The following is a 12,925-nucleotide window of genomic DNA, read 5'->3' as shown; positions in this document are numbered from 1 at the left end:
TTCTTGATTATATTAGCCATTAAAAAGTGATCAAGAGATCGGTTCGATTTCAGAGGGTGGAAAATGAAGCATGAAATTGAGAATACCTTGCAAAATGCAGCAGAGTTGCACACGAGAGTGCAATAATTTCACCGAACACAGTTCTCTCTACGCACTCGCAAAGTATTTCATCAAACATGTAAAATGACTGGCGCTTTCATGCGCTATGAACCGGCGGTAAGCTGAAGTAGATTGTGGTCACATGAATTGAGAAAACGTTGAATAGAACAACGTGAAAAGCACGCATTTGCATAATACGTGGCGAAAATCAAGCATTTTTTAAAAACACACTATGAAAGAAGCCCTTCCAAGGGCTTTTAAAAAAAGAAAATAAGCACATTTAAGTACTTTTTAAAAACGATACGCACCATGTTCCATCATAGAAACAGCACAGCAGTGAGCCCAAACTTCTTTTCAGGCATGTATTTACTAATAACATACTTTGGTCTTTGTGCATTGCTTTTGTTCATAAAATAATCCCAGAGCACAAGTACATAATAACAAATTTATTGTACAAAATTTTGAATGAAAGTTTGGAATACAAGAAGAAAGCACAGATGATAAATACACAAAAAGGCATTCATGCCTGAAAAATTACTGGTTCAGGCACACAAGTGTAAAAAATTTGCATATATAAAAAAAGAATTAGACATCTTTTAAGTCATCTGGTAAAGGCATTTTAGGATGCTTGTTTTCAAAATGTTGTTTATGGGTTTTAGGATCTGGCATTTGAGCCTAAAAAATAAATAAAATAAATTGATATCATATAAAACAACTATTTAAGGCTAAAGAAATTTTTTTTTTATAACAAATTTGCTTTTAAACAATAAAAAGCATAGCAATTTATATAATTTTATTAGTTGTACTTGTCTCAATCTTATGTAATCCATAACCTTTTACTTTTTATGAATACAAAACATATATTATGCATCTAATTTAAAAGCAAATAGAGGATAGAAATAGCATGTTTAGCAAATAGAGGATTGAAATAGCATGTTTAGCAAATAGAGGATTGAAATAGCATGTTTAGCAAATAGAGGATAGGAATAGCATGTTTAGCAAATAGAGGATAGAAATAGCATGTTTAGCAAATAGAGGATAGAAATAGCATGTTTAGCAAATAGAGGATAGAAATAGCATGTTTAGCAAATAGAGGATAGAAATAGCATGTTTAGCAAATAGAGGATAGAAATAGCATGTTTAGCAAATAGAGGATAGAAATATCATTTTTAGCAAATAGAGGATAGAAATAAGGTGATATCGCGCATAAAAAAAAAGCATTGCATACTGTAAATATATTCTTGAGTAAAGAAATGGTAGCAATTACACATCTTTTATGCAGGATTCACAAAAACCCAACAAAAGCGGGATTTTTCATTTTTTTCTTCTTGTTTCTCCCCTACATGAATAAGATAGAATATACAGAAAGATTTTATTTTATTTAAAGATTTTATGCGGGATTCACAAAAACCCAACATACACGGGATTTTTCATGGAAGGAAAATTTTTTTTTTTGCCCAAGTGTTTTCTTTCTTTTTTTGAAATATTTTTTCATGAAAAGAGCCAATTCCCCCCCCCCCCTTACATGAATAAGATGTAGAATATACAGAAAAGTATTGTTTGATTAGAACCAAAGGGATTAATAAAAGAAATAGAGTTATGAGAATATCTATTTCAGTTATCTCTTTGCCTTAAATGTATAAAGAATAGCAGATTGATTGATAGTTTATTAAAATGATTCTTTGTAAAATGTAAAGCATAAGTGATTAGTTTTAATTTATAAATTCGTTATACATGCCTTGCATATTATTACAACTTTAATATTTCTTTTTACTTTGAAATGAATGAAAAAAGACGAAGTTTAAGCGTTTGTTTTCCAAGTATATAATTTAAGATTTCGAATCAACGTTTTCAATTGTTTTTAAAATAGGGAAAACACATTTCAAAGAGCTTATCTAATGAAAGTTATTCCTTTATATGGTCACTTTAAAAAAAAATGACATTGTGAAAAATTTAAATTGAGATTTTTAGCATTAAATCTTACATTTAAAAATTAAGGAAGATTTTTGGTTTCAATCAAGCTTTTTCGTCTTTTAAAAAGCTTCTGTTTTTACAAATTTTTTTTATTATGAAGCTGCAGTTAAAAGGGTTTATATTAGACTTAAAAGTTTACTTTTTCTTGAAAATAAGATAATTGGAAAACTGAGACGTTTAGCTTTAGAATTTTCTTTTTAAAAATTAAGACCGATTTTTATATTTTCTGCTTTGCTCTTGTATACATATAGATATTTTTATCGACGTTTTTATGATAGCATTGCATGTTTAAAAGTGTTCTGACAGTTTAACGTTTTTTTTTTTTGTGTGGATATTTTTAAGAAAAATATTAATTTTAGCATTAAAGTTTTGTTTTGAAAATTAAGATAATATTTTCTTTCTATTTATCTTTTTCTTCTCGTTACATCTACAGTTATTTTTGTGAATAGCCACAAGTCATTTTCTTTTATTTATCTTAAATATTTTTAATTATTTTAGAAAATTTTACGAAATTTTATTCTCTTTACCCCATACTAATACAGCTAAGTTTTGATTATTTATCAAAAAGACTAAATTTATTAATAGAAAAAATATTTACTAATGAATTAAAAAAAAAAAGAAAAAAAGAAGTCACCGTTTGGCTGCCAAATATTCGGTATACGGTTAAATCACTCTTCGGTACATCTCTAGTTTTAAAACTATTTGTATTAAAATAAACATAAAACCAAATCAATAACATAGCAACAAGTTTCTAAAGTGGCAGATTTTGTTTTCAAATAGCTAATGCAGTGTTCGCCCTTGGAATAAAAAAAAGTCAGGGTGCTTCCTCTCAGAAAAGAACACATTGAGTTTTAAAACGGAACTCACTCAGGGCTCCCAACAAATTTCAGGAAAAGAATTTTCTAGACTTTTTCAGGTAAATTTCAATGGAAATCCATACTATATTTTATCTAAACCATTTATTAGAAAACACTGAATTTTTTAATTGGAATAAGGAATATCAGATTTTGAGCAAAAACAGAATGAGAATAGAAACATGGAAAAGTTTCTCTAAAAAGTGGAATTTTATAAAATAATTGCAACAGATAGTCACTTGTTCAACTTGAATCTCAGTGATTACTGTTATTGACAATTCTAAGACTGGTTATTTTCCAGGTATAATATAGGAATTTTCCAGTTTTTTTTTTGTAAAAAATTTCCCTGACTATTCACTGTTTCTTCGAGTTAAAATAAAAGTCCCTGAAAATTCCAGGTTTTCCCTGTTCTCCCCACGACTCATGGGATTTAACACTGTAAAAATTTATCAAATATGTGATAACTAAATTTGATCCTTAACAATTTATAAATTACCCTCCAATAATATTTCTTTCTAACAGATTATATTACCCGAGCCAAAACCTGCCCTAAACAGTAACCACACACCCCTACTTGAAATAGGTATACCTCGTTACCATAGTCACTGTCACAGGTCCAGACAAATGGTTATTGGAGTTCTTACTTTAGACAAATGATAGATATCCTTTCTTCCATTATTATACTCCCTCAAACAGGATATTTTTATACAATCATCTTCTGTACGAAGTACAGTAGAGCGCCGATTATCCGAACTGCTGGGGACCGAGCACGGTTCGGATAATTGTTCTCAGATTATTATAATTTACGCACTAACTTCCCTTCAAACTTTTTCTACGCTTAGGACTGGCAGTACTATCTAAAATAGCTCTAGCATGTTTAAAAGTTTTTTTTTTAATTTTGAATTATTTTTATTATATTTCACCTTTTTCTGATTTTTTTGTCAATTACTGATTTTAAGACATTTTTCTTTATTTTCTTGCAAAAGAAATCCAGCAAAGACTTTTGTTTCAAAGAAGATGCTCTTTTTTGAGCTGCCATATCCCTTATTCTTTTCAAATAAAGCAACTGAACTGGATCAACATCATTTTGACGTTCTAGCCAATTCATTGCAATATCTAATGAATTGCACGCTTCTGCATGAGGTCCACTATCTTGAACATCTACTTCTTCCTCTTCGCCTGCGGAGTCCCAATTTTAATTCAAAATTTCAACATCATTTTAAATCCTGGGTCGTTTTCAGTGTCTTGGCATCAGTCTTCTATTTCTTCTGCTGTATAACTTGGCATCTTTTCACCCGGAAGATCTACTGGTTCAAAAAATTCAATTTCGTTTGTTTTTCTGCTAAGAATTTTATCCCAAGCACTTTAATCACTAATCATTAAAGCCCAGATTTTGATGACATTTGCATTTTTTGTCCTTTAGAGCATTTTTTAAGATTTATAGGGCATTTTTCTTTAAATTTTGGGGCGTATTTTGCATTTTAAAGTATTTTTTAAGTTTTTTGTTAATTTTTTCCAATTTTTATTATTACACTGGCTTCCAAACAACGAAGAAAATCTCTAGGATATTAACCAGTGAAGCAACATCTTACTTTCAGACAGGAAACACTAGTTTACATTTCAAATTACCAAAAAACATTTAATAATCCAATGTAATTCTGATATTTAGTAATATTATGAGATAGAAGTTCATATATTCATTAAAGTTTCTATACAAAATGAAAATGCTTCGGTGTCAATATATTTTCCTTTTTTTTGTTGTTGTTATTTTGGGATATAAACATATTCTTCAAACTGATGAACGTAGAACATGTATTGCATTGCTTTATATTTATAAATGACTTATAATAATTTTAAAGAGTAAAACATTGTTTTAGTTCACTATTTTTACTTTATTTAAGACATTTTTAGGGGCATTTTTTGCACTTTTTAAGGGCATTAGTTGAGATTTTTGAGGTCATCAAAATCCGGGCTCTACTAATCATTAACCATAAGGATAAGTGACAACCACCCATCATCCAATTGTAGAACTTCAGCACTTATCTATTCATAAGCTCCTTCCTCATTCCAACCTGTGTAGACTGTCAAAATGAAGCCCACATTCTTGGAAGATAAAAGAAGCGAATTCAGACATAGTTCGGATAATCGGCGCTCTGCTGCATCTGTCTAACATAAATTTAGATTTTTTATCTTTTCCCTTTCTATTATTTCAGCAAAAATTGCCCAACTGTAAATATATTCTTTGTTTTATTCTAATGGCCTGTAAGCTTTCATCTGTTACATCATTCAGAATTTTCCTGTTCTCCTTAAAGCAAAATATCCTCTGCTCTGAATAAAAGATACTCACTATATTCAATAACAGAATTTCTAACAGGTTTGTTAGAACTGTTACTGATACACACAGTGGGCAATGTGTGTATCAGGAAGTAAATGGATATTATTACATCTTTTTGTAAGATCTTTGAATTTATTTACCCTTTCTTTTTGAAACAAATGCCACTTTGATATTTTGGGTATTTTTTGCAGCAACATTTGCATTTTTTTCTGCAGTTTTGACTAATCTTCTAGTCAAGATTTCTCTAAATCAGTTTACAGCTAAATGTCTTTCCCCATACCATATTTTCTGTCCTTCTGTTACCATTAAATAGCTACTCAAACAATAACCAAATAAAATTTTAACTGTTAAATGCAATTTGAATTAAAAAAATAATTCTACCTTACATAAAAAAAAAACACTAAGTTATATTTCTAAATATAATAGCCCCTATTTGAGACAGTAGGGATGTAGTATTTTGGTAATGGTAGGACAATCAGTGTGTCACTAAATAATAGGACTGGTGGTTAAAAAATAAATTTCTTCAAAATTACTTAAATGAAAGCCTACTTGGATATTTAAAAGATAAAAGTTAATCTATACATTATTGATGGGAAATAAATTTATTCAAATGACAGTATGTAACAAAATAGAAACTTTCAGCATTGCATACCTGCCAACATTGGAGAAATAAAATAATGGAGATTTTACTAGTGACATTTTTTGGGCTACATGTTTAGCTTTGATATATTATACAATCACAACCATAAGACTACATTTATAAATTATCCTAATACAAATAATTTTACTTAAAAATAAAGGAATTTTTTTTAAAAATAAAAACATTCTGTTGATTTAAATCAAGCAAATCCTGCTGTTAACAACTGATGGATAGTTAAGGGTAAACTGATTTAGATCTGATAGGTTGGACACCTAAATAACTTAAAAATATTTATTTTATTATTACTACCTTGCACACAGTGCACACATGAGTTAGTGCTTTCTGTGCTGCAGCCTTTTGATCATGCCCTTGTTGTCTCTTAGCATCCTGTACTTTTTTTGCATTCTTTTGTTGGGATTGGATCTTTTGCTGACCACGGGCCATGTCTAAAAATGAATAAAATTATCAGCATACACTGTACATAACATAAAAAAGACTAGGGGTCTGTCCAGGCCATATTTAATACCGTTTAGTGGAACCTTCATAAATTCAACTTAAAGATAAACGGTATATTCACAAAATATTTTTTCTTAAAATTTTATTTTTGTGACTCGTAAATTACGATAAATCCATATTTTTGTGATTTTTTAATATAATTTTCATAAATTAAGTCAAACTTTTCACAAAATAGGTACCTCTCAGAAAAACCTAGACAGACTCCTGAAGACATCTTTCATTGATGAAACAAAAATTGAAATTTACAACTGAGCGTTCATCTCCAGATGAGGTGACTCTGGTTCGTATCCCAGCAGAGACCTGGTCTATATAAATTCTGCTTCTGGCGTGTAACGACCAGAGCCGACATAAAATATCCTCCGTGGTAGATGATATGTGTTAGAACCCCCTTGTAGTCAGGCTTACACTGAGAGTATTTTCTATCTATGTAATCCAAATGCAGGCAGGTTTCATAAAAATACCCTCCAATAAGGCTAATTTGTCCCAACCCTTGATCTATGAGTTTATTTGTCTTCTGGATTGGGTTCAAAATTACAAGGCTAAAGAATTGAACATTAGTAGTTGTAAACTCAAAGTTGGGTCGACTGTTCAATGACAGTAATATGAAATTCAAAACTACTATTAAATAAAATTTCTTACGATTTCAGTTAAAATTAATTTAATTCACGCTTTTTACCACAACAGTTTTGGTATGTTACATTAATAATGATAAATTCATTATGAATATTGTTGCTTTGTAACAAATATATGATTACTATTGGCTTAGTTTTACATATAAATAACAAGTCATTATTCTAATAAATTACAATGTGTATTTGAATTATTTTGAACTAGCTGCGTAATATGTATTTAAAATGTCTGAAAATATTACATTCTTAATATGGTAAAAATATGCATAACCTTCTTAACTTAAAACAATAAATGCCTTTATACAACTATAAATGCAAATTCTAATACTGCTATTTTAAGAGAATGGTTTAATAAAGAAGTATAATTTAAAATAAGATTTATAAAAAATAGGTCAATAAATTTGGTATATGCTAAGGACATAATTAGGGATTTGGCAGAATATTTAGCAAAAAAAAAAAAAAAAAAAAGGCTGAAAACCAAATATTTGGTGGCTAAATAGCAACATTTTTGTATTAAAAAATCAATAAATATTACTAATGATTTTTTTTAACTATATAAATGAGTAGAAATAGTTTTACACATAAATAAGTTTAGTCATTATTGAAAAATAATCTTAACTTAACCATGTTATTGGAATAAGGAAAAGGATAAAAACTAAAATAAAAATATTTAAGACAAATAAAAAACTGAGTAACAGTTATTAAAATAACAAGAGTAATAAAGTTGAAAGAGATATAATCTATAAAAATACAGAGCTATCATAACGCCTATATATAAAAAAAAATTTATATGCTAAAGCAAAACAGAAAAAATAAACATTGATCTTAATTTTTGAAAGAAAATTTTAAAGCTAAAAATCTCAGTTTAGGGGATAGTTTTCCAGCAGGATATTTATATTAAAAACTAATAAGACTTTGATAGTACTCTGTTCAAAGGAGAAATAATTTTTATTTATTAACCACTCAAAAATTCTTTAATTTCAAAATGTATTTGATGCACAAGTATTACTTTAATTTAAAAAAAATAAAAAAACATTTGAGAATATTAAAACGCAAAAATATTTATGCTTAGCAAATACATGCATTTTTAATGTAAATTTCATTTATCAAAGATATATTCATAAAACAAAACGAATCGTGACATATAAATAATAATGCAACAAACTCATTGATATTTACTAACGACATAATATACGTACGATACAACATCCGACACAAACAAAGTACTAGCAGTACATACGTTTAAAATCATTAAAATAACAAAATGCCTACTAGAATAGCTTTTAATAGTAACTAAGAAAATATTAATTAACAAAATAATTTAAAGAAAATTATGTGCAGAAAAATGACAGAAGTGTAAAACAAACAATAAACGTTTGGCAATTAATAAGTCTAATTTTAAAAGTGATATTTACCTGATTATAGGATATGTTCTTGTAAAAATAAGATGTAAATGTTATGTACAAAAATAGTTTCAAAGAATACTATTGAAGTAAGAAATTATTTAGAAAAATATTCGCAATATACGTCCTGTTCCCGTGCTCCCTAATATAGATCCAGCATAGAAAAGAATAGATTAAAAAATATCACCATCCACTGAAGCCTGAACTTCCGAGAAAAAAATACACGTTTATAGATTTGAAAGTGTTAGCCTCTCGGCTCGCTTGTAATTTAGGCCAAAATAGAATATGTAAGCTCTAACCAAAATGTGAAAATTCACAACACGCTAAGTACAGGTTCATAATTAAGCAGAAATAGGTAGAACAAAGTCTTTTAGATTGAAAATTTTAAACGGAGTGTCTATTGCACCGATTATCGGCGCAGTAAAATTCATTTTGCTATCTTACCGATCAAATTTTTAACCAATCATAGAGCGTATCTGTCCACGTGACTCTCCGATTTTTTTTTCAAAAATAATTTAGCTCTGTTTATCGTAGTCAAGGCAGCTACAATTTTTGTAGCATCTTGATTTTCTTCATATGAAGAATAACAAATAGCCATTCATGAATTTGAAAAAGAAAAAAGGACGATCTTCTGGAAGAGAGAAGCGAAAACTTTACAAAATGCTTCAAAGAAATTTAAAAAATTTGATAAGGCTCCGCTGGAATTGAAATACACATGGTGGAAGAATTCATTAAAAAAAATGTACAGATAACAGTCGCCAATACACATGGTAGGTAAATTTTGTATTGTTTAATTAATTTTTAAAATGTGTTATTTAAAATGAATTATTTAAAATGTGTTAATCGATTAACAACATCGTTCCTGATGTCACCATGTCAATAGTCACTATACACCTTGTAAAGAACAATTTAACACTCTTGTTTTATATGTTCTCTGACCTGCAAGCCCTTATAGAGTTTAGTTTATACATTTTTTATACGTAGTTTGTTTAAAAAAAATTTTATTTTCCAGAACCTTTACTCAAAATTGTCCAGCTGCTGTCTCCAGATAAACAATTTTTGCAGATAAAATCAATGAATGAGGATCATGACCATGTCCTCTCCTAATCTTTGTTCCGTTCTTCGCCTAAAGAAAGCCTGATACCTGTTGAGCACCAAGAGAAAGTTCAAAAATATGTGAATCTCCAAGTATCTATATTTCTGTTCCATTTCATATAGGTGCAAATTTTTCCTACATTTACTCTAATTATCTCCATTTTCTATCATAATATTGTTTGTATAGTTAAGAAATTATTTTGTTACTCAGAGTGATTTACACTGACTTACGTGTGAATATTATAATATCTATTTGAACTTATTGTTGTTGCTCAAACTGTTGTTAATGGAGATTTCTGTATCGTTATCTGCGGCAGAGTAATCTCAAAGTCCAGGAAACTTCCGGGCAGTGACCCGCGAGAGACTAAAAGAAATGTCATAGAAAGGGACTGACTCGTAAGGTATAACTTGTAGTTACCCCTAGGCAATTATCTACATATATTTTTAAAAAATTTGCAAGTTTAAAATCTGTTTGGCACCTTGGCAATTGTAGTTGCTTCGCCAGATCACAATACGAAATATCCCCTGTTTTTTTACCTTGCCATAATGTCAAATGTATTTTAGTTATATATAAGAGCATAGTAAATTTTCATATGCAGTCCTTGCTTTAAATTTTATGTATCCATAAAATATGGTTAGAAGCAAAGACACATAGAAAATTCAAATTCTGAATTTGTTTTTGACCAAGTAAAATAAGTTTTGAGGCAAATTTAATGTTTGTGTTCTAAAAATAAATTCAATGAAATACTTGTAAGTAAAGCAAGTACATTGACTTTAGTTATGCAAACTGTTATAACAATGTAATTTTTTTAATAATTTAATGCATGACCCTTATAATAGTATTATATTAGTAAACAATTTGTTTCCGATTGAGGAAGAATATATTCGGAGTGTTATTATCATAAATAGTGATTTTGTGCTGACATTTAATATAATTCATATTTCTTTAAATATCTTTATTCACTTTAAATTATGACATAGTATTTTTTATGATAATGATCTTTTTTTTATAAGTTTTACTGTGTAAATATTTTTATTTAAATAGTATTGTAAAAGCTTAAAAATAGAAATAAATCCAAAAAGTTAATATAAAATGCATATAACAAAATTAAAAGGAGTTTAAATAACGCATCATCACCAACTCACTAATACATATACAGTGATACCTCGAGATACGAGTTTAATTCATTCCCTAACCTTGCTCGTATCTCAAAGCAATTTTGCCCATTGAAATGCCATTAATCCGTTCCGTCCCCAAAAATGCTACCCTCAATTGTTTTTGTTGTGTGTTTTTGAATAAGGAAAATGTATTTATAAATGACAAATACTATATAAAAACATAATAAAAGAGAATGTAAAGCAGAAAAAACTGCTTTTATAAAGTGTACATGCATATTTGTATTTTGGTTACTTAAATGCAACTTACACACAACTTAAATGCTACTATATGCTTAATTTTAGTCACTGCTTTTCTCTTCACTGGTCTTTGCTTTTTTAGCCAGATTTAAAAACTGTCCAAGGAGGTTTGTTTCTTCCTTTTCAGAATGCTGGAGAAATGAGTTAGGCAAGTCTCATTAAATAGCTCCGATATACTACCAGTTTCAACTTTTTCAGGGTGTTTCTTTTCCACGAACTGTGAAATTCTCTTCCACATTCCCAAGAATTCTTTTATCTCATTTGTAGAGATAACCTCCTCCACCTCTGGTTCTTCCTCGAATCCAATTTCTTGCAGTACGCCCGAATGCTCACCCATCGCCAGGTCCATGGATTTTCTCAGAGGCACAATCTCCTCCTCCGCTGGCACTTCGAGTTCGAATCCTTCAAAGCTACGGACTTAGCCGACAGCACAATTTTCGGCTATAGACTTCGGGGCTCGGTGGGTGAACGGGAGCATTGTCGAGGACGAGAAGGGCTTGCAAGGCCATTCCTCGTATCTCAAATAACTCGTATGTAAGGGCATTCGTATCTCAAGGTACCACTGTATTTGAATCTTTTTTATTGTTAAAGACACAATTTTTAACTCTAACATTATAAAATATAAATGCAACAATAATGTGAAAGGAACAAGTATATTAATCTTGCATTAAAACAATTTCAATTTGGTCAGATTTATTATTTTTTTCCCTTCCTTAGCTTTTCTAACTGCACAATTTAGCAAATGAGATTACAATACACAATTCAGCAATTCTTTCTAAAATTTAAAAAAAAAATTTCCCTTTTTTTTTTTTTTTTTGCATATTTAAAAAAAAAATCCCTCATTAAATGGCCCAAAAATTAATTCTATTATTTATGCCGGGTTCCCATCGTCCTTAAAAACTACTTTATTTTTATTTTAGCAATTTTTATCTTCTGCAATGATTTCTTTTATCTAGCTTTTTTTTTTTTTTTCTTAAAATATTTTATATTTTTAGGTTTAACGACAAAAGTTATTGGTTTGAAGAGGAAGAAAGGTAATAGGCCCACTCCTTTTACAAGAAAAGCAGTTTTGGAGGGAAAAAAATATGCTTATGAACTGCTTTGTAGATGAAGAGACATTATCGAAGACCATAAATAAAGGCATTTTGAAGAAGAAGCTGCTATAGAATGTGGTATAGAAAAGGTTTCTTCTTGTATGGAATCATGTGTTGAAATTAATGAAGTGAAGCTGTTCTTTACTTCTGATGGGTGGCTATTGGTTAAAAATGTGATTTTACAAAATCGAGAATGATGACATGGGAATGTTATTCATGCAAACAAGATTGCGGTATGGTGATACTATTTTGTGCGACTCTTATTCGCAGTGGTATCACTATTCCTGTGTCGGCCCTCTGCTGCCTCCAGAGCAAAAGTATTGCTCAAACTCTAAACTTTTTAGACTTTTTTTTTTAAGCTTATTTTGATTTTCTTCCTGTGAGATATATTTTGAATAGATATTTGTCATGTGTAAGCCAATTTTGAATAAATATTTGTCATGTGTAAGCCAACTTTATATTTTTTTTAATTTTGAAACAAACTTTATTTCTTAATTAGTAATTTTTATTGCCTTTTTTTTAAAAAAAAAATATTTGTTTAACCATTGTCAAATTTCAAGTAAATGTCCACATAAAAACTCATCATTTACCTTTCATTATTAATTTCTGATGGACTTCAATGACATAAATTTTCCCACCAAGTTGTTAAATAATTAAGTTTCTAGGTATAGGTGTTACCTATTTTGATAGAATAGTACTTTACTTTCAATAAATTTGCATTCAGTATGTTCCTTTTAACTGTAATTTATGTAGTATATGTTTCTTTCAACTTTGTGATTGCTTGCTTCTAATCCTAATTGTATAAATTTATATTTAGTTTTTTAAATCTGCTACATTTTTGTCCAATAAAAGTTATAGTTTCTTCCTGCA

The 12,925-nt window shown here is 29.2% G+C and overlaps 1 protein-coding gene and 1 long non-coding RNA gene across 2 annotated transcripts; one reads left to right on the top strand and one right to left on the bottom strand.

Moving 5' to 3' along the window:
• Nucleotides 1–530: 530 nt before the first annotated feature.
• Nucleotides 531–8,606, bottom strand: LOC107452914 (transcriptional regulator ZNF706). The gene is made up of 3 exons (XM_016069541.4): nucleotides 8,463–8,606; nucleotides 6,212–6,348; nucleotides 531–774 (listed from the first exon to the last, which is right to left on the bottom strand). The coding sequence occupies exons 2-3, from the start codon at nucleotides 6,344–6,346 to the stop codon at nucleotides 685–687; spliced, it is 225 nt and encodes a 74-aa protein (XP_015925027.1). The 5' UTR covers nucleotides 6,347–6,348; nucleotides 8,463–8,606; the 3' UTR covers nucleotides 531–684.
• A 227-nt stretch (nucleotides 8,607–8,833) lies between these two features.
• On the top strand, nucleotides 8,834–12,925 carry LOC147815934 (uncharacterized). Its single transcript, XR_015431465.1, has 3 exons — nucleotides 8,834–9,220; nucleotides 9,463–9,668; nucleotides 11,957–12,925. It is a non-coding gene; the product is annotated as an uncharacterized LOC147815934 (long non-coding RNA).

This window comes from Parasteatoda tepidariorum, chromosome 2, assembly GCF_982258835.1.
Source record: "Parasteatoda tepidariorum strain Cologne lab strain chromosome 2, Ptep-v5.0, whole genome shotgun sequence".
NCBI lineage: Eukaryota > Metazoa > Arthropoda > Arachnida > Araneae > Theridiidae > Parasteatoda > Parasteatoda tepidariorum.
The sequence above is the reverse complement of the archived record's forward strand: the minus strand, read 5'-3'. Positions and strand labels throughout refer to the sequence as shown.